Here is a 23,350-nt window from a genome sequence, read left to right on the forward strand (position 1 = left end):
GGAGCTCAGGGGCGGGACACAGGCAAATAAACCCACGTTTAATTTTCTACTCTGTGATGGGCTACCCAAAGCAAGATGCTTTGATCGTGACACGTAAAGCTTTGAAGGTTTAAATGGGTACACCCCTTTTGATGTGTTTGTTTTACAGCCCTGACCACAGACCCTATGTTTTTACTAAGGGGATCATCACTTGTCCCATGTTGATCCCAATTTGGATTGAACTTAGAGCAGTGAAAGGAAAAATCTTATAAAATCGGGTTAAATCGTCGCTCAGTGAATATTGATGCCTCTCTAAATGTAGTGTTATTCTGCTATTCGGTGAACCTTACTTTTGTTAATGGGACCTTATTATTTTTCCTTAACATTTGAAACGAGAGTTACGGGTCTGGGTAATGCATTCAAAACCTCTTTACGTCCCAGGATAATCAACAGTGGGTCTGGGTAATGCATTCAAAACCTCTTTACGTCCCAGGATAATCAACAGTGGGTCTGGGTAATGCATTCAAAACCTCTTTACGTCCCAGGATAATCAACAGTGGGTCTGGGTAATGCATTCAAAACCTCTTTACGTCCCAGGATAATCAACAGTGGGTCTGGGTAATGCATTCAAAACCTCTTTACGTCCCAGGATAATCAACAGTGCGTCTGGGTCACACAGCGTCAAGGACATACAAGAAGATTCTGAGGCTTCCAGACCAATATCCATCCGGGGTTAAAATGCGCCCGGGGGCAACTTCACCTCACTCTTAAAGGGGCCATATGTAAGACTTCTACCATACTACTAGCATAAATACAGGCATGACCAGAAGACGTTTGCAGCTGAAGATTAAAGCTATGTTATATATTATATAATGTATTGCAGTTTGGGAAACCCCGTTGCAGTATGTGATTCTACCAACATGCCACCAAGGGGAGACGTTGAGTCGATTCCTTAGACAGCAACACACAGCATCTAATGACACACCTGTCTCCTTTCAAATCAGCGGCGAGCGTTACTGACTGGGTTATCCTAGCTAAATAAATACTTTCCATTCATTGTGAATATCTTCTATATTTTCACTTGAGTCATTGATTGATTTTCAGATGAGTCTTTAAAGCCGTGTTCCGGAAATGCAATGTGAAAATACCAAGCAGATTTCAAACCCCACCTGCCCCTTCATCTCTTTGTTCAACTTTGTGTCCCTCTCTAATTAATCACTTTCTATATTAAGGAAGAGAATATACAAATAAAATATATATTAAAAGACCAAAGGCTCATCAAAGGCATTGCTGGTCATTTAGAAGACTGAAATGGAAAACTTTGCCAAAGGCTCATTAAGCCCTTCTTAATAAAAGCCCAGATGGACACACACATACTCTTTTCTCTTTTCACTCTTTCTCTCTCTGTCTCTCCTCGCCTTTCTCCTCTTTTTCCTCCTCTGTATTTCTCCTTTCTCTTGTCTCTCCTCTTTTCTCTGCTTTCTTTTTGTCTCCCTCCCTATCACTGACAATTACAAACACACACACCGTCTCTCGCGCACACCCACACACACACACACACATGCATAAACCCAGGCACTGCATTTGATTAATAAGTAAATACATTCTGGCTGTGGATAAATAATGGAGGCTTGGATAATGGGGAGGGCTGGATCTCTCCGCACATACACAGTCAACAAATCACCACGCTTAAATAAATTGTGCTGCCCGTGATAAAAGCCCTCATCCCTTCCACTGTATTATACCGGGCTGACCTCATCTTCAGTATTAACTTGAGCCAGAGCGTGGAGGGGAATAGGTAAGATTCGCTGCCTAGCCTCTCGGGTGGATGAGAGGGAGAGTGTACGCGCAGCGGAGGTTTGAATGGGCTTTTTGTCCGTCCGCTATTAGCCTGGCTTCCACTGTGAGGATGGAGCGTGCTGCAGTGTGATGACCGGGGGGCTTAATGGACCTCAACGATGTGTTTTCACCGGGCTGTGTTAAATGGAGTGTCCTCATGTCAAAACGGAGGCGTGGCGGCCTGGTTGCCACTCTGCCTTGACAACCATGACGGCCCATGAGAGTGGGCTGTTACAGAAAGACTGATAACCAGGCTGACGGTGTGTTACCGTGCCCACCTTATCGTGTCGAGTTGCATCATGGGTAAGCTTTACACTGCCCTGACCATGTGCTACGCTGGGCCCGCGACTGTAACCGGTGGGTACCCATGGTCTGTCCCGGACGTGGAACCCACTCTGACACCCCCCCCCCCCCCATCTGTCTCTGTTGCAGAACTCGGATGAACTGTTAGTAGCGTCGGCCGAGTGTCCGAGCGATGACGAGGACCTGGAGGAGTGTGAGCCTGGAAATGGTGAGTCCAACCTGGAGGTTTTGTGTCCATCACTGGGGGGGTCCACCAGCCCAGCAGAGACCCACACAGACAGCTAGTTGTCCCTCCCCCCACCACCTTATTCACATTTCTTTCTATAACCGTGACCCCCGTGACTTGCCACATGCAGCTGTGATTGGCCAGATGTGCGCCCACCCATATTTCTCAGTGGCTAGGGTTCAAAGCGGTGCGGTGACAGCTCCAGTGTCTCCCGGGCCATCGTTGATGCGCCTTAGCATCCTGATTGGGCAACAGCTGCTGTTAGACCAGCTGTTGCGCCAATCAGCCGCTCCGATCTTAATGAGGCCGGACAGGCTCAACATTGGACTCCTCTTGAGCGTCGGCCTTGCGGCTGAGAGAGCGCGAGGCCGAGCGATGTCAAACGAAAAGGTCAAACAAACTTTTGACACAGGGATGTCGAGGGGTGGGGTTTTGACTGGGATTTTTTTGTGGTTGCCTGGGAACTGCCAAGAAGTCTTACATCAGAATGCCTGAGCCAAAGTCCGCTGGGTGTGACTGTGTGCTCCAGTCAGGACTTCAATCAAACGCTTGCCTCACAGCGACCCGGGTCTAGAAATAGCCTGTCCGAGAATGACGTTCATCAGAAGCCATCAGGAACATTTGGTTAACGTTCTGGTTTATTATTGTCATGTGTAATTCATGGCATGTAACTCATAGTTATTCCCTTAGAACGTTTGGGCACTCATTTAGTGGGTGGAGATATTGGAAATGAGTGTGTTCGCTGGGCAATACTGATGTAAACTAAGCCAACGTACTACATTATTTAGTATTAAAACCTGTCTGGGTTGAATCCTGAACGCTGTTTACCACTGTTATGACATCACATAACTTTTTACTGTTATAACTGCTTTGGTAATAGGTTTGTAATAAAAACATGGCATCTCTGGTTTGTGGTATATTGGCAATATACCATGGCAAAGCCTTGTGTGTTGGGATGCACCGTGCCTGACACAAGCTGTTAGCTGTGGTATATTGACCATATACCACACCCACTTGTGCCTTATTTCCTCATTATAAATGGGTGCTTCATATCCTGACTGCTGATTGGCTGACAGCCGTGGTGTACCAGACCACCCACCAACCTTTATTGCTTAAATATATAATACCACTACACACTACATCCCATCTCTGTGTGGTTTCACTGTAGGTGCTGACGATACAGAGGTTCAGTTCTCTCCTTATCAAAAGGGGAAATTTAAGTTTTTCAGTGTCTGCCTTCTGCCCAGAAGTAAACTCTCTGGAGAGAACAGCAACACTCACAAATGTGCACACTCATGCACACACATTACCGCACGCACTCCTCCGGATAGACGTGTGGACGAAGGGTTCCTCGGCCTGGCTATCATCCCTGAGATGGAACTGCAATCACACAGACGGGATGGACGTCGTCCCTGAGACCAAACTACAGTCACACTAAAAGGACGGACATCATCCCTGCTACCTACCAGACAATGGTCGACACAAACTGGCTCTGTACTCTGACTGGGGACTGAAATCCGTAATAACTGTTTGCGAGGACTCAAAATGAGTCAAAATAATACAACTGGCCACTAGAGTAGATTTCAAAGCAGCGGGCGTAAGCTCGTTGCCCCTGTTGTTAAAGATAGCCACCTCCAAACTATCAATGTCGGAGCGCACAGAGACCTCGTTAGTCCGATAACTGGAGGCTGTTGAAGTGTAGAACCTCCAGACAGCCAGAACTAATATTCCGCCTTGTAACAGACACCTTCCCTTGGCACTCCCCCATTACTGAAGGGGCCCTGTTTAGTGACAGACACAGGACAATGACTGGGAACCGGGGGGATCCACCTCTCGTGTCAGCTCTTCGCGGAGCCGCAACAGAAGACCTGGAAGGAGTCCGGCCGGTACCTGGAGGTGCCTCTGAAACGGGATCAGAGCAATAACGACGAGTGTTATTGATCCACGGCGTTATCTCCCTCCTGCAGGGGAACGGCCCGCTCGGCTGCGCCAAGGCCAGCTCATCTACAGCCTTGTACAGTACATTCGTGGACGGGTGCAGCAGTCAAGGCGGCGGAGTTGCAATTGTAATGCAGTGTTCGTGTTGCTATTGATTTGCCACACTCAAGAATATCTTGTTTTTCCTGCGTTGTTCTATTTCTCCTGTTACAGGGTGTTGCCGTTGTTGTTGGCACTTCTCCCCCCCCCCCCCCCCCCCCCCCCCCGGATGGAGCGTGAGGGGCAGGGCGAGCGAGAGACAGGGAATAAGCCACACCTCGGAGAAGTGAATGAGTGATTGGCATTGAGATGTGCATCACCTTCCCTTGCTCTCCAAAGAAAGAAGGAGCGACAAAGAAGGAAAGAGAGAGAGACAGGACCCCTCCCTCCGTAATGTCTGATAGGTTTTCTGTCTGTCCTGCCTGTCTGTCCCATTGGCCTAATTAACCTTTGACCTCGTTTGGCTTGCCTTAATTACATCATCCAGCCGAGTCTGGATTCTCGCTTTTAATGAGCCCCGGCCAGAATAGGGAGAATACATAGCAGGGCTCCTTTTAACAAAGTGTGCCATCTACACCACGGCATTGGCTTTGGAGGAGTCTCTCACACGCACGCACACATATTCAGAGACAGATATGTATCGCAACAAGCCACAGTCATCTCTCTCCAACCTGCTGCTAACAGTCTGCCCTTAACTTCTCTCTCTTCCTCTCCGTTTTTCTAATCCTTTCCCCCTCTCCCTCACTCTCTTCCTTTTTTCACATGCTCTCACTTTTTCTCTCACTCACTCACTCACTCACTTTGTCACCCCCCCCCCCCACACACACACACAAACACCCACAAACACACACCCACACACACTTACACACACACACTTATACCCTGTCACAGATGTACAGTACTTTACAGTGAGTGTGTCATTAGACAGGCGGGTCATGGTGTTATCACAAAGATCAATTTCAGCAAGATGAAGGTCTCAGTCCCCTGGCTAAATAATTAATCATGCCATGCGCGTAGACACACGAATGTTCCCCTTGAAAGGGAGGGCGAAACCGAAAAGTTCATGTGACGTGACTTACATCCAAACCACGCCCTGTACCAAACAAAGGAGAGAAATGCAGCCCCTCTGTGGATGGACGGACCTGTGGACGTCTGGATCAGGATGTGAATACACAACATCTTTCCACGCTGGACTCTTGGTGTAGCAATGGAGGCATTTGATCTGGGTCACGTATTTAAAAAGTTATTGGAAAATTATACGCTGCATCATGGATTGTGCTCATATTGTTTCTTTTAGGTATTATTACACATATTCTGAGGGCAGTGCAAAAATACCTACGCTGGTTGATATATTGTAATAATAATATTATATTTCTCAATAAATACTAGTACTGCTTTCTGCAGTGGATTTCAGCTGCCTGGTAATAAAATAAAATCCATTACTGTTACTAATGCAGACATCTCGTTCATTTTCAACCTATACATCTGTGATATTTATCCATTTATTGGATGTAATTACAATGTAACGACAGAACTTGACACAGATTACGGATCTCTCTCCTGCCACCATGCGATTTTGACACATTTAGGAGAACCAGAATCACCAGGGAATGTCTGCCTCACAACACTTCAAAAATTGGGGAAAAAAACTGAAACATATTTTCCCCGCAAGATTAAAGAACCTTTTTTTTTGAAATTTTTTTGCCCTTAATGAGAGAGTTGGTTTTAGCACTCGCAGCGAATATTTCATGTGAAGGAAACACCTGTCTCTTGGTTTTTATGCTGACACATTTTTCTAGTCTGGAAGCGTCGTAAGGGATTAAAAAACACAAAACATAGAGGGATAAGAAAACTCTGTCAGTAAAAACATCCTTTATTGTCTCAAACATGCACATAGTCAACTAATAAAAAAAAATAACAGAAGTACAAAAAAACTACATACACTAATACTATAAAAAATCTGAATAAAAACAAAAAACAAATGAGATGAGAGACAGAGAGAAAAATAAAGGGAAACAGAGGGAGTGGAAAAGAAAGAGGGGAGAGAGCAATGTGCTCTAACGTCTCCACAACGTCAATATTTCATGCTTAGATTTAGCCAAGATCAAAACGGTGCTCATCTGGGCCTCGGGACTTTTACCTCGCGTCACACCGAGGTAGAACCACTGCTCAGTGGCTTCTGGCCACGCCAAGCCAAAACTGAGGAGAGTGCTTGGAATTCACCCTGAGGTGTTGTGCAGAAAGACACCGTGGAACTCGGCAGTCCATTGCAATCAACCAGACGTGCAGCAACGCGCAGCAACACACAGCAACGCGCAGCAACGCGCGTCCTTGTCAGAGGACGTGACCCTCCCTCGGGGCATGGGCGGACTCTCCCATTAAATGGCACTCGGTTTATTAAATGATGCACTTATTGTATGTCAAGGGGGCTTTTTCACTGTTAAGGCGAACGCCCCAGTCGAGACGACGAAGGTCAGAACTGAATCGAGGTACACATGTACGTATAAGCGAATTGCATTGTGTTACGTATATCCCAGTCTCACACAGACGCCCTCAGAGTGGGGTCACGGCCAGGGAACAGGCTTCCTGTAGCTCCACCCTGGCATGTGACGTTTGTGGAAACGGATGAAGCAAGCAGGCCTGCAGTAGACCATTGCAGAGATGATGAATGCATTTGATTAAGTTCCCCATTCGGGAAGCCTAAAATAATGCTACCATTTTCTGCGTTCTGTATTAAATCTGCGGCCCAATCGCGGATATTTCTCATGCAGCCTACGTATTCCAGTAACAGTCAGTCGAGCGTTAATATTTCACAGGGCTCAGGACAAGTTAACGTGATCAGCAGGACAACTAAGCCCAGTTGGGTTTGGCTGCGTGGTCAGTGTCTCAGTCCGCCACTGTGTCTGTTTATTAGGGGAAAACCAAACCCCTGTGTTCCAGCTGGGTTCGCTTAAACAATATGAGTCAGCCTCTGCGAATGATTCTTAATAGGTTACTAATTCATTCTGTGTGGGTTCCAAATTGGTTCTCCGTTGGTTCTTGGCAGTTCTCGGTGGGACCATGATGACAAAGTGATTATTTGAGCTTGTCCATACACACCAGCTCATTCCTCATACAGCCAATGGCGAGGCCGTGTGGCCAATCTCTGGGTGCGGTCTGACCAATCAGAAGCTGCATACGCAGTTCAAAGGGCACAGTCTTGTGGAGGGATGTTGCTAGGGCTTTGCGGCCAAACAAATACCCAAATGTAGTGACCAGAAGAGTGGAGTGCAGCTACTGTAGGCAGACGTCTCTGTGTGAGAGGGCTGAGAACATATACTTGTCTGGTATACAGTAACTTCCTGGCCAAGTGTGAACAGTGAGCTTGTGGCTCTCCCGCTAAATCTGAAGTCTGTGGTGATATTTATTATGTGGGGACATATATAGTGTTGGTATTTTTTCAGAATGGGTAAAACAAAAAGTGATTTTGCGAAACCATTTAGGATAATTAGCGCCAAAGGTCTGCAGCTTATTTGGAAAATGTGTGAGCAGTGACAACAACTTTCAAGAAGCTTTAGCAATTACCAGCACCAAGTGGTAGTAGTGGCAACGATACAAAAAACGAAAACAGTCACACTCTAATCGCCCTGTAGACCGAGTGGCTAGCTCCAGCAGACGCTGGACGCCTTGGTAGTGTGTCTAGGTTTTCTCCCAATGCCCCTTCGGTGTCAGCCACCTGTAACTGGGCCACGCTGCCACAGAGCGCCGTGTGAGGTAGAGCTAGGCTGAGGCGGCGGCAAGGCATCGCGGTTGGCACCGTTTCAGTCACTCAGACAGATGGCCAGGTAAATTTAGATGCACTTCCATCTTATCCATCCACTCTTAGTGGATGCTAACCACTCTCGAGTCCAGATGACAGCAGAGTAGGAAGGATTAAAAGCATTCTTCAGAATCAGACTACTTCATGGAATGTGGAGGGGAAGCCATTTAGTATTCTGTGGTTGAATCTCATTCGAGCTAATGGTTTAGATTTTCACTGTTTATTTTGTTCCTTGAATGTGCCACCGCTATCGCCAAGGTGAATCTCTACCCCTCAGACACAGAGATACGCACGCCAAAGGCACCCTCATGTTGCCAGGGTAACAGTGACCGTTTAGGCTGTGCATTTCTAGTTGTTCTAGTTGGGAAATGGGCGGGATCCGATAAGGTTGATTACTGACTAACTCTTCTCTTTCCCAGCATTCACGTTTCAAGGTCTGTTTCTTTACTTTGTGTATTGTTGATAACATTTTGAAAGGTTCTGTGTAAAAGTTGCACTATAACCATTCTGAAAGTTCGGCTAAGGCCTTAAATTAGGCTAAGGCCTTTGCTTGAGCATGTTGGCCCTGGGTATGTTGGCCTGCGATTGACCAATACACCTGAAAATACCTTCAAAACAGTTCACATTCACTCAGATTTCTGTTCTATTTAGATACACTAATTTGCCTCATCAACTCGAGAAAGGGCCAGAGTTAAGAATATGTATGATAATGTTGAGCACATTTACCATATTACTGTCCATAAAGAAAACTGTCATATCAATGTAAATTACCCCTCAGCATATTAGCAAATTGTCTTTAGCAAATTGTGATTATGACCCATTATCATTAAGAGGGAATGTAACTTGTCATTGATATTGTGCTATGTACTGCTAACATTTTCCTATTATGTTTAACAAATCCAATTGGTACTTACATGTTTGACTCAATGATTTTGTCCTGTCGTAACTTCAAAGCATTGTACTGACATGTAACACCCTCGAACTGTTCTATTAGCTGTGGGTGTGATTTTATTACAATGGACCAAAAAATGTTGTTGACAAAATCATTCAATTCCCCTCTGAGAATGAATATAAAGGCATAGAGAAACAGCTAAGCCGCTAAGGCATAACGATCAGAGAAATAGATATTAACTGTGTCGGGTGATGATTGGGGAAAGAGAATAGGATTTTTTAATATGCCATGTTTTAGCTCTTGTAATGGGGGGAGGGTGGGTGTTAGAATACAGCTGTGTTCCGGTGTAGAAACTAGGGGCATCAGTTTCCCCCAGCTGGTGTTCAGGGTTTGAATACAGATTACAACTAATTAGAACTGAGCCTTAGAAATCACCCATGCCCACAGGCGGAATGGGAATTGAACCATTCTTTATGAAAACTGAAAAACACAATGAATTATTCTGACAATTATTACATTTTTCAAAAGAAAAAAGAAATGGGGGTGGGGGGGGGGGGAGTTGTTTATTACTATCCTAGAACAATCTTACACAGCTTTCTTTTTGTAATTTTTTTTTTTCATGCAAAAATCATGCGGCCAATTTGTTGATGTAAGTGACCTGAACTCCGTGGTTTGATATCTTATTTACCCAAAGAACAATGAGAGTTAGCGTAGATATAGGAAAGCATAGACAAGACAAGAGAAGCATAGCTTGTATGTAGTAGATGTTGATCTGTTGTTTAGTCTTTTAAACACGCTGTCCCAGTACAACGGTAGCGTATATCTGTCTAGTCATGTTCAGCCTAGCGCCAGGGAGACAGCCGAAGGTTAGTCAGCATATGTATTCTTATCTTTATACTGTGTATTATAGACCTGTTTAAGTCAGTTTAACTCTTTAAATGGAAGACTAGAGACTAACTAAACTAGCTGTGTAACTAACCTCATGTTAGCTTTTAGTGCTGTTCCAATAATGGTGTTGCTGTTTTCATTTCAACCTATGTTGAGTTTGAGTTTCGGTCTGGAGGGGGCTCTCTGTTTCCCACTAACGCGTTCTTCCCTCCGCTGTCTCTTTCTTGTCCTAGGAGGTGAATTAGTGTTGCCCATTATAACAGTGGATTCCCTAGACCCCCCCTCTATCGCCACGCGCTACCCCGTCATCCCCCCGCCCCCCACCTACCGCCCCTTCCTCCCCTTCCTCGAGACCACCAAAGAGTCCCTCCCCCTGCCCAATGGCCGCCCCCCATGCCCACTGGACCAGGAGGACTGCGAGGAGGCGGGGCCTATCGAGGTGTCCGCCTACGGCTCGGGCGAGATGACCGAGTCGGACGACGAGGACTATTATAAAAACTCCCCCCTCGTCACCGACCGGACGGTCCTGCCGCCTCCCCCCAACGAGGGCGGTGTCCAGAATCCCCGGGACCGCCACTTCTCCCACCGCCCCCCCCAGTCCTCCACGCCCACGGCCAACCCCGACCCACTGGGCCCCCGGCTCAACAAGCCGGGCGGCAGCAGCAGCAACATCCCCGCCGGCAAGATGAACACCCGGGACCAGGTGCTGCTGCCGCCCGTCCACCCGTCCTCCGACCCTGACCGCCACCACCACGTCCCAGGCGTAACATACCCTGCCAATCTCCCCCATGTGCCCACTTCAGACCCCACGTCCCCGGAGAGGGGCGGCCCGCCGGGCGCGGTCGAGGTGATCCGGGAGTCCAGCAGCACCACGGGCATGGTGGTGGGCATCGTGGCGGCGGCCGCCCTCTGCATCCTCATCCTGCTCTACGCCATGTACAAGTACCGCAACCGGGACGAGGGCTCCTACCAGGTGGACCAGAGCCGCAACTACATCAGCAACTCGGCCACGCAGAGCAACGGCACCCTGGTGAAGGAGAAACAGTCGGGCACCGCCAAGACAGCCACCAAGAACAAGAAGAACAAAGATAAGGAGTACTACGTCTGAGATCGGCCTAGCCAGAGACAGAGCATGAGAGGAGGTTCACGGAGAGAGAGGGCGAGGGAGGAGGAGAGACGAGGGGACTGGAGGAGGTCAAGGAGGGGAAGGGGAAGGCAGTATAGGAACTGAGGGCTGTAGAGTAATGAGTTAAATCATTGTTGGCAGTTTTATGTCGTTTAGTATTTAGGTTTTCTTGCTGCCAAAATTACCATCTAGATTTCCTTCTCAAACCATGAAGAGACAAGCAAAGGAAGAAAGGATGGGATTGGCAAAGAAATAGATTTTTTTCTTTTTTACATCTGCATATCATCTAAACATCATTCTATTTTTGGCGGGATATTCTTCTTCATTAGAGTAATATTCTTTCTCATATAGGTCAGTTGTCTTCAGGGTTGTTTTTTTTACAAAGTAAGACAAAGCCTTGGTTACAACAAATGGCCGCCAAACCTTTCTCAATACAACATAATTGTGCCAACATCCATAGTCACATGACCTGCCACAATGGAGCCTGCTAGTCCAGCACTGTTTAACGAATATTGTGCTGTATACAGGCTACAATAGGAGTTAAAGCACGGTGACTGACGCCAGAGACACAAAGATCACAAACCACCATCAGTGTTTGAGCACAGGCCTATTATTTGGTATCAGGGGCTAAGTAGCTGGTCTGAACAGATAGAAGCTAACAATTGTGAACGTATTTATTCTATCTAAGGAGATAGTTTTGTATTGGAAGTTGAAACCCCAGTGCTAGCCAAGTACAGTAACAACAACATACTGCCAAACTACAGAAACTAGGTGTCTGCCTCCTCCTTTCATCCAAATATTTAAACACCACCTCACTCATGTCTCGTAAAGTCTCTCTCTCTCTCCCCCCCTTCTCTTTCACTAACGCGCTCTCCTTCTCTCCCTGTCTGTGGTTTCCGAGGAGCTAATACAACATTATTCTGCTGTGTTTCAAGCATGTAGTATTCATTTACGAAAAAAGAGATAAACTGTTTCTGTGGAGAAAATACAAATAATTATGATGATGATGATTGATAACGTTTAACTAGCGAACCATGTGTGAGAACAACTCAAACCAACCAACGGATGCTACGTATTGCGTTTTAATACCGCCAAAACAACTGAGGCCGAAACCCTGGGTCGTCTTTCAGTTTTCCAACAGATATCCATCGTGTTTTTCTGGGGCTCCGCGCAGCATTTCCCCTGACTAAAGCCCACTACCACAGAGGAACCGGCTCACGTCGCCACAGTACTCTCCCGCACAGACCAGTAACCAACCTCCTGCAGACAAACTGACTGTGTTCCTTATAAATATATACTGTGTACGTATTGACGTCTTGAGAGAGAAGAAAAACCTTATGGACCTGACTGAAAGCGTATAGTGTGAGGAGGAATTCGCCCACATGCATCAGTGGACCGTGTGACAGATGGTGAAGATGATGGACGATTGATGCTTTGACGTGAGACCGACTCCTCCCAGCACCCGCTAATCCCCCAAATCATGCACACTATGACCAACTCTCAACAACAGTGGTAATCGCAGACAGAAGAGTGGGACAATGTGTTTTTTTTCCTTTTCTGTTTTGTTCTGGGGGGGGGGGTTGTTCCCTGAAGGAGAGACATTTGATGGAAATTGTGAATTATTTTGCTGGAGTCCCACTATTGCCCCCTAGTGTTGGGGATAGAGCGTACGTTACCTTGGATCTGCATTCTTGCCTCTCATTGGTCGAGACTGATAAATGCTAATGAGGGCAGGCCCAGTGAAAAACTTTCAATAGAAAAAAAACACAGAACGAGGAGAACCACAGTTCCCTTGCAGATGTACAGGAACTCTAGTATTCCAATTTTCTCAGCTCTAATAAAAAAGAAAACTGTACCACGAAAAGAAAAGAAAAACCTTCAAAAAAAAAGTTTGTGAAATGTCTAAATATTTGAATCTCTCATCCCATTACTAAGAAAATATGTGTTTTCCCTTTTATCATTCCTGTTTGGAGAAAAAATAATGACAAAGATAATTGATTTTGGGAAATTGGAAATTTGTATGTTCTTTTTTTTGTTTGTTAATTGAGCAAATGTGATTTGGGTAACAAACATTGAACCGTGTTTTCTCCTTGTCAGCGCGGAGAAGAGATCCTTTTCTCCATCCCTTCTGCCGCCATCTTTATCCATTCTGGTCCAACATCAATCCTTTCATCCCTCTAAATCTCATCCTTGTTTCCTCACAATGGCAGATTATATGTTACCACTGACCTGAAGACCAAACAGGGTTTCACCCATCCTCTTTTTTCTATTGTTTTATATCTATCTCTATCTATAAATGCTAGAGAGTCAAAACGTCTGGAGACTGGCTCCATCCATCCCACCGATCCTTCTTCCCCATCCAGTATGTCTGGTTTCTGTTTCTTTCCATTGCAAAATGAACCATCCTCCCTCCCAGTATCTTCCTGTTCTTTCTAAATGTTATTGTAAAGTGTTCCAGTGAGATGACTCTAATATGTGTACATTAAGAGAGGGGAATACACTTGGTTATATACTTCTTACACCTTTTGTTGCGTGGTCTGTTGGTCTCAGTCAGTCAAAAGATATTCCTGTTTGTTTTAGTTTTTCGGGTTTAATGGTGTTACAGGACACTTAAAAGACCACTTCCTAATTTTACTACTCAATTTTTGATGTTTCCTCACCCTAAAGGAGGTCTGTGGGCAAATAAAAACAAAATTCATGGCTCCATTTTCTTTAAATAGCCCATTATAAACTGCAGCTAACTTGAAAAGTTATGGAATTAATGGGGGCGTGGGAGCATGGTATTTCTTTTTTTTTTTTTATCCCCAAAAGACCTTTAAGTAACATCAAACCAGTAATTTGAAGAGTTTAGTTTTTCATTACTTTCAATAGATTTTTACAGTTAGCTGAAGTTTGTGATGGCTGTTTGGAGTAACCATGGATAACAGTTTCTCTTGGCCCGGAGATTACTTTCAGGATGATCAACCATCTAACATGAAACTGTAAAATACTGAAAATACACTTCAACACTTATAATTAAGATATACATAACACTTCTCTACACTGCTCTACAAGTATTAATTAAGTTAGATATCTTAGGTGTTATTTCTGTCAGAAGTTATTGAAGGTGTTATTTATGAATAAGAACACACACACATAGCCATTCTTAAACATGCACCAATAACATCACAACAATCCTTTCTGCCTTTCATGATGCCTACGTGACTTGTGGATTTAAAGTACATAAAGGTGCTGTGTTTTTGTCTTTTTCTCAGGGGTTTTGTGGTAGACCTGTATCCAGGCACTTTGAGTTGCCCCATGCCTAAAAACAGTATAGCTGTGGTATGTTGGTCAAAGACCACACCCCTCAGGTCCTATTGGTTAAATAATGAGCGCACATACTATGTTGAACATCTGGCATCCAATGACCCAAAGGTAACCAATGATGCCCTCTACATCCTCTTGACTCTTAAAACCCTGGATGTGTTTCAGACCAAGGCCTGCGTCTGGAAGACAAGGAGACAGGTATTTTGTGGTTTGTGGAGGATGGAGCATTGGCAGAGACCCATGGTACTGTTATCAAAGAGTGTAGTAGAAAGGTTTCTTCCAACAGTAAGTAGAGAAACGTTCTTTACATGGCATCAGTATGTTGTCACTTCCATGAAAGATTGATCATTCAAAATGTGTACAATGCCTTCTCAACATGACAGGTTTATCTCACCAGGCCTTCCCAACATGACAGGTTTACCTCACCAAGCCTTCCCAACATTTGATTAGATTAGATTCAACTTTATTGTCATTGAACCAGTACAAGTACAATACAACAAACATAACTGGTTTACCTCACCAGGCCTTCCCAACATGACAGGTTTACCTCACCAGGCATTCCCAACATGACAGGTTTACCTCACCAAGCCTTCCCAACATTTGATTAGATTAGATTCAACTTTATTGTCATTGAACCAGTACAAGTACAATACAACAAACATAACTGGTTTACCTCACCAGGCCTTCCCAACATGACAGGTTTACCTCACCAGGCATTCCCAACATGACAGGTTTACCTCACCAAGCCTTCCCAACATTTGATTAGATTAGATTCAACTTTATTGTCATTGAACCAGTACAAGTACAATACAACAAACATAACTGGTTTACCTCACCAGGCCTTCCCAACATGACAGGTTTACCTCACCAGGCCTTCCCAACATGACCGGTTTACCTCACCAGGCCTTCCCAACATGACAGGTTTACCTCACCAGGCCTTCCCAACATGACCGGTTTATCTCACCAGGCCTTCCCCACATGACCGGTTTATCTCACCAGGCCTTCCCAGCATGACCGGTTTATCTCACCAGGCCTTCCCAGCATGACCGGTTTATCTCACCACTACATTCCAACATGATTTGTGTTATATATATTATTAGGATACCCATTTGATACAGGTCCCGTCAAATGCTCTGACTCTTAAGCAGTCTGGAGTGGTGAGAGCGAGCATTGAACTTCCTCGTCTGTGAAAAAGGGAATGAGTTCCCCCAGAGCTTCTCTGCATTCCGCAGTCATCAAACTGTGTGTGTCGTCTTTATTTCCCCCTCGGCTACCCAGTGTTGATAAAAGCATTGCGGTAAACAAGCCCTCAAACGTAACATTCACAAGAAACGCACCATTGCTCCCCTCAGCCAGCCATCAGGGCTAACACCCTCTGAAGCTCCCGACGCAGCACTCACAAATTAGTGTTGTGCATGTGCACGTCTGCAATGGGAATTCGGGGGAGCGATTTGTTAATTCACGTCTCTTCCTCAAGTCAGACGCTCAAAAACACAACGTGACTTACTGTGAGAGGAAAGCGCGTCTTCCCCCCCCCCTGAGGCGCAGCGCTGGAAATCACAGAGGGACAGAGTGTGTGAGTGCCAGGCACGTGTTCCCCTGAGGCACCGCATTAGAAATGACAAAGGGGTGTCCCTGAGGGCAGCAAGGAGTTGAGCCCTTGAAGACCGCAGGGCAGGTAATCCTTTTAGTCCATAACCCGGACAGGGAATCATCACCTCAGTCCTGCTACCACAGCAGACCATGACAGAACCAGCAGTATTAGTTTTCGAAACAAATATCCACTGGCAGAGCATCACGTATTGCCTCATTAGGCTCACTAAAATAGCAAGGACTGATTTTAACTGGTGTGTGTGTAGATACCTGTGCCGCGGCACTGTTTTTTGAGTGTGTGTGTGTGCGTGCGTGTCTCACAGTTCCCAGTGTGTTGACAGCATCCCGATCCGAATCAAAGCCCTTCTTCTCTCCACTTGTTTCCTCTGATGGCCTAGTCTACCACTCCCCCAAGTCCCCTCTACGGGGTTACTGAACGGCCGAGGGCCTTCTCTGAGACCAACCCGCTGATCCAGGACCTGTGAGCGAGTGTTTCTCTAGTGCCCCACTGAAATCTTTTATGTTCTGGGGTCTGCTGACTGTCGGGATGATCCGGGGGGAGGGCGGCGCCAGGTTAGTCTGTGATGAAAGGAATGTGTGCAGTAATGCCACTTCATTTTTCAGTAGATGGGTTTCAATGTATATACATTTCAAAATAAACACTTGTTTAGGAACATCTGTCCGTTTTTTCTATGCACTCCGAATGATAATACATTTTTTACCTATAAATATTCCAGTAGCCTGTTTCACTCCACTAGTCATCAGGGCCTTTTTCTGAGAGGCATACAGGAACCCATCCTCCCGTGTCACACAACCAGGACCCCATCCTCCCGGGACAACCAACCAGGTCCACATCCTCCCGGGACACCCAACCAGGACCCCATCCTCCCGGGACACCAGGGCACAACTGACCAGTGGGCCGTACTCCGGTGTGGAAACATGCTCCCAACTGCCCCTACAGTGTGATGCCGGTACTGCAACTCAACTGGCCTAGAAACACAGGTCCCATAGACCACTGTATAGAGAAGTTAGATAAGAACATTACCAGTCATCACCTTGGTACACAAACCATTACTCAGCTATCAATACTACTGAGAATGTTTTATCACTGACAACTGAGGAGAACTGTATAATCAATTAATGTATGCTGTTATTTGGGATGTGTTTGTTTCTCGTGCAGCTCAGACAGCATCTGAACCTGCTGTAAGTCATGGCAACATCTGTAAATGAATCCAAAATACACTTTGAAACGTATTCTCTCTGCCTCGTGGCAAAATGTTTGGAATAGATTTTCCATTGGTGGATATTACCCAGCTGTTGAGCTGCTTGCATGTCTCAGGATCTTAATGGGGCAGCTTGCAGAAATGTACTATTATTAGTAGGGGGACCTTGCCTAAGGGCTCATAATATTTGGGTGGTCCATTTAAAACTGTTTTAGAATACATACAGTTCCAACCTACGATCTCCCCTCCCTCCCTCCAGCTGTCTCTCTCCATCTAGCTGTCTCTCTCCATCTAGCTGTCTCTCTCTCTCCATCTAGCTGTCTCTCTCCATCTAGCTGTCTCTCTCCATCTAGCTGTCTCTCTCTCTCCATCTAGCTGTCTCTCACCATCTAGCTGTCTCTCTTTCTCCCTCTACATCCAGCTGTCTCTCTCTTTCTATCTTTCTCCACACATCTGAGTTCATGGAATTTCTCAAGATACGTCACGGCAGATAGACAAATTGACAGCCTCCGGTAAAATATGACATAAATAGATGCCCAATTTACAAGTCAAATATGTAGCAAGAGCTTTCTGTGTGGCTGGGAGACAGAAAATGGGAGTGGAGAAAGAAAAAGAAGGACGTTGAAGAAAGTGGGCATTATGAAAAGAGAGGAAGCTACTGAGAGGAAGTAGTTGAACAGCCCTAAAGGCGTACTGGAGCAAAGAGAATGTGAAAGATGGATGAATATATAGCTCCCGAGCAGAAACATCAAAATGTGGCCAAAATTATAATTTATAACAAGAGTGTCATTCTCCTGCATGGAGGGCCTGTTGTCTTCGTTTTTTAATTAAGACCTAGATAACTAGGTGAGGAGATCTTTTTACTAATTAATCACCTTAATGGATCAATCAAACACTAGGAACGAGGAAAAACATGCAGAAAGTCAGCCATCCGTGGGAAGAGTTTGACAGCTACAACTAGTAGTGTTTGTTTTCTGTCTTTTTATTAGTTGGTTAGGATATTCAATTCAAAATGATCTAAATCTGGATTATTATTGTACTTTAGTGGAGAAAGAGATGCAGGGAAGGGTGGAGTGATCTCCTGTTGCTGAGACTGGTGGAGCATTCAGAGGAGCAAGCCTCATCTGACTGTGTGTGTGTGTGTGTGTGTGTGTGTGTGTGTGTGTGTGCGTGCGTGCGTGCGTGCGCATGCATGCGTGCGTGTGTGTATTTCTGCACCATCTCTCCCCTACTATTTTTGCCCAAGGTTGCCATGGCAACCCGGTCTCGTCATTTTGTGTGTGTGTGTGTGTGTGTGTGTGTGCGTTTTGGATGTGAAGGCGATCTGGAGAGCAGCAGACATAATAGAACAGGGCAGCTATCTAGAAATGCAGAGGCTTATTCACTCATACAGCCACTCCCTGATAAGTAATCGTAATTGATTATTTCACCACCTAAGTGTGAATGGGTGTGTCCAATTCTGACCGTTTTTTTTTATATATATATATATATGCTATAAACACACGTCAATCAAACAGTCATTAATGACTAACAAATTAGGGACAGAAATAATGAAAACAGTTGGTGCCTATTAAATGGGTGTACAGTACATGTCGCTGTAATTAGCCCCTCGAACGAAAATATCCCGTTGAGTTATGTTCTTTGAAGGTAGTCAGATTCTATCTATTCTACTACAAGACCATTATTTCATTCAACCCTATCAAACTAATGAGGATATTGAATCTGTCAGGTGAAAACAATACTGTGTCTGAGATGGTGAAAAACTATTTACTATCCCAGCAGGAAGGCGTAGATGAAAGAGCACAACAGAACCCAATAAGAAGACACTGATAACAGCAAAACACAACCCAATAGCATGACACTGTGATGACAGAACAACAGAACCCAACTGGAAGACCGTGTGATGACAGAACAACAGAACCCAACTGGAAGACCGTGTGATGACAGCACAACAGAACCCAACTGGAAGACAGTGACGAGAGAGCATACAATTCAGGATGTAAGATAGAACCCCTGTGACACTATTAGAGGAAACTTTTATACGAGAGGGAAAACGAGAAAGATTTAGAAAACAAAAGTAGGGTCAACTAATAAAGTTTTGTGACCAGCAACAGATCCAATACATTATATGTTATAGGTGGTCGGTGAGTGACAGAGGCAACGCACGCAAAACCAATTTGCCGCCATTCCTCACACAGCAGGGCCAGGACAGCTCTCACGACCAGCATTTATTAAGTATAACAGCCAACACTGTATCCCTGGCACACTCTTAATATGGTTGGTTGTACATAACAGGCCATTAATCAAAACATTGCTTTAAGTCCTCAGAGGCAGGAGGAGAAAAACGGAGTGCAATATCCCGGCTCTAGGAGGTTTCTGTCTTCATTCCACATTGTTATGTTTTAAAGAGCAAATGTACTCAGACTGAGGTATTTCCATGAGCCAGTTACAGGAGGTTTCGTTTGTCTGTGTCCTTGTGTTTCTTGTTTTTGCCCTTCCGCTCTTCCTCTTATCATTTCCCTGCTGGGATCAAGCTTTTAATTTGGAATACTGTGATCTGTTTAAAAACGCTGCAGCCTGGGGCACTCATAGCTTTGAGGCTTGTGGAGAAGATTACCTTTTTTTTTTTTGTGCTGTTCCAATATCCACACAGAACGGACACCGCTGCTTGGGCTGCAGGAAATGGAACGGCTCCTGCAATGCTGATCACTATCAGTCTTATCCAATGAGCGTGTCAGGTGTGTCGCTCAGTTGGTAGTGGGAGCCACATGGTACTGGGTTCGACTCCTGCCCGGATGGAAATGTAGGCTACGCACTCCAGCTGCTTCCGTCACACCGACTACGCAAAGCACATCTGTTCGGCGTTCTTATTTTTAGCGCTCTTCTTCTTTCTTTTTTTTCTACAAAAACAGTTTCAGAGTGCCTGAGATGTTCCCCATTAAAACTGTATCGCCGGTCTGTCTTGCCGTTTGCATTGCAGTCTCCTGATACTCGCTTTAGACACCCCCCCACCCTAAACCCTCCTGGACTGGCTAATACTATTCCGGTCTCATTCGGTAAGGGAGGAGTAGGAGGAGACGAGTCATACTATTGCTTAAAATCAGTCTTGTAAACATCTGAGTGACCCATTAAATGTAAATCAATCCGTTTGGTTTAACCATGGGGCAATGCGGACCTTTGCTTGTTTGCCTGCCGCTAGCAATCAGGCTGGTAACTGCACCCCTCCGGGGGGACGTTTTCAAGATTCTCTGTTCCCTTTTTGATCTAGTATTTTTATTAAGGAATATATATCTCATTAATAATGTGTATGATTCCGTGTCTGTTAGTTGTTTGTGTTCAAGAAAAATATTTGAAGCAAATTACAACAGATTAACTTTGGTCAGTGCTTCCATTCGCTTCTAGTGTATTCATTGGCTGATGTCTCGAACAGCCAGTTATTACAAGCTCCCAGGGTCCCAAACCTGCTTGAAGTTGGCCCCCAACCCAACGCAAAACTTTGGCAAAATAAGCTTTATTGTTTGTTCTCCGTTTGTGCTGGTTTGTGTTGTTAAAATGTTCATTTGTGCTGCTATAATTTCTTTTAGTAATAAAAATATATTTTATAGTTCATTCTGAGGTCACTCAGCCCCACAACATGCTCAGAATAAACCCAAAATAGTCTTGTTTGTTTGTGCTCCGTTTGTGCCATTAAAAGTTTTGTTTGTGTTGCTGCGAAGTTTTATACATTAGACATTAAATATTAGGTGATGATGTCACCAGCCCCCGAACATGAGTGAATTTGGAGGATGTTGGGGGGCTGAGTGACCTCAGAATGACCTATAAAATATTCTTTAATATCTAAAAACTATTACAGCAGCACAAACAAAAATGTTAACAGCACAAACCATCACAATGGGGGAGCACAAACAAACAAGACTATTTTGCCAAAGTTTTACGTTAAGTGGGTGGCCACCTTCTAACCCCTTTATATATCTTTGTCCAATTAAAATGCAATGGGAGTGTTCTGGACAGAGGGACGCGTGAGAAGCCGCACATCCAGATAAAATCCATGTTCCCCTTGCGGCTGCTGCCTCGACATCGAACGGCAGACGTTTCACCACAAGCCCGCGTCTTCACATTTCCCCCGAAGAAACCGACCGCAATCGTTTTCTGCCGTCTCTGCGGAGGGTGTACAAGCTTGTGCTTCTAACGGCCTGTTCAGATTCGGCATGGTGTGTGGAATCGCAGCAAATGAGAGCAGGGGAACAATCTCATCACCCAAAATGCACATGTTACAGTGGAGGTTTTAAAACAGGCAAGGTTTGTGTGTTGTGACATGTGCCGCCAAGCAAGGTGAATCTCCAGTGCCTGGCACTGCTCAATGAAAATCAAGGGGAACAAATGATCACTGTCGTCTTGGCCGTTTTGTCACAATAACGGAGCATTGTCATTGTTCTTCACACATTCAGCTGAGACCAGCTGAAATGTTTTCCCTAAAATAATGCAGCATTTAATTGGGTTTTATGCACAGACAGTTTAGTCGGCTTAATTCATCAGGCCACCTCAAAAATATAGCTTTTGATCATGTGTTTTGTTGGCATACTGTACACTCCGCAGCTCCATACAAAGCCATGGTATTTATGGAATTAGTTTACACCACCGCTTTTAGAAAGGCCAAAATCAAAGGACTACAATAGTGGGTAATTTTGAACCATGGCTGGCCCACTACAAAGACAGAGATTGGATAATGAAATGTTGAGATGGTACACTCTCCGTCTGACATGGAAAATGATTGTCTTCAAACACGAAGCGCTGAACTGTCCTTGTTCTGATTGTTGTGTACATAACCTGGTTGTAAACATGAATTTCCAATTAGAATGACTGTCTAATTGTTTCTGAATGAATATGATAAATTACCCAAATACATTTCAAGAGGCACCACATGGGTTGAATTAAAAGAGAACACTATAATGAAACTCTTGTATGAATTACCTTTAACTTGCGTCAATTCAATATTTAAGCATTCAAACGTCTCTTCATTTTCAATTTCTTCAGGAACAAGTCTGTTGACATTTAATTTGTATTACTTTTTATAACCATTAAAAAAAAGTAGGATTCATGTGTGATGAATACACATACAACAGTATTATGGCCATGAACCATTAGGGTGTTATAAGGTGGCTCTGCCTCCGGTAAAGTTTTGTTTTCTGAAGTTGGCAAAGCGACAGATAAAAAGAGTAAGTGTACATGTTTCTGGCTGGTCACTGTGTCCTCCTGTCTGAGCTAAGATCCAAGTGCCAGTGAGAGTTTATGTTGGTTGCCACTGGATGTGGCTGTGGTGACACCCAGTCAAAATAGGGAGATAATAATGCCCCATTTGGCTGGCGTAACAGGAGCGTGACCATGCACGTGGGTTTTTAAAAGGCTGTTTGACCAATACTGTAAATGAAGGGTGCATTCTTACTACAGCGCCATAGGCAATTATTTTCCACTTTGGTAAAGACACACAGAAAGGCTATAAAAATGTTACTTGTTGTTATTATAAACTCAAACTGAGAGAAATATAACCGTTCGATGAGGTAAAATTGAACTAAAACTAAAAAACATTAACTATACCGGGCGAGGACAAAATAACGGAAATACGTCATTGAAAACGTCTGTTACTTTGAAGTAATTAAATCACAATTACAAATGCAGCTGTAGAGGTCACATTAGGTTGGCAATAAGCAGTACATGCGTCAACAATAAAAGAGGTCTGAAAATAAGCACTTACATTTGTGTTTTCCAAGCATGAGTCAACCAAGGGAGCTCCAAAGATGTCAAATAGTCAGAGCTTGAATTGCAGGTGTATCAGTCACAAAAACTGCCAAAATATTCAATGGGCCAAAAATCATGACAGCATATGTCAAGCATGGACAAATTGCATCGGTAAAGAGATCTTCCAGCATTCCAGGATGATGATGCCCCTATACATACTGCTAAACTAATTCAAGAGTGGTTTTATGAACACCAGGATGACATCAAACACCTTCCATGGCCTCCCCAATCACCACATCTGAACATCACTGAACCTTTTTGGGAAGCTCTGGAGCACAGTGCGAAGTTGATTTCCATACGCAAATACTGTGTCCTTTCCAATACATTTTTATTTCTAAAACACGTTCTAAAATTTCTCTCTGTGGTCAGATGAGAAAACAATAGCGCTTTTTTTGGAGAAAAT

At 44.7% G+C, this 23,350-nt stretch overlaps 1 protein-coding gene across 12 annotated transcripts in view; it reads left to right on the top strand.

Annotated features, from left to right (window-relative positions):
• Positions 1–13,548, top strand: part of nrxn2b (neurexin 2b) — a 638,533-nt gene extending 624,985 nt beyond the window's left edge. For 11 of the 12 annotated variants that reach the window (XM_029117448.2, XM_029117453.2, XM_029117450.2 and 8 more), the window contains 2 exons: positions 2,251–2,329; positions 10,137–13,548. In XM_029117448.2, coding sequence (XP_028973281.1) covers positions 2,251–2,329; positions 10,137–11,011 — 954 coding nt within the window. In that variant the 3' untranslated portion in view covers positions 11,012–13,548. The remainder of the gene's footprint in view (positions 1–2,250; positions 2,330–10,136) is intronic. The other variant, XM_029117457.2, reaches the window with a different exon arrangement.
• Positions 13,549–23,350: the final 9,802 nt, after the last annotated feature.

Source organism: Esox lucius, chromosome 24 (genome assembly GCF_011004845.1).
Source record: "Esox lucius isolate fEsoLuc1 chromosome 24, fEsoLuc1.pri, whole genome shotgun sequence".
NCBI lineage: Eukaryota > Metazoa > Chordata > Actinopteri > Esociformes > Esocidae > Esox > Esox lucius.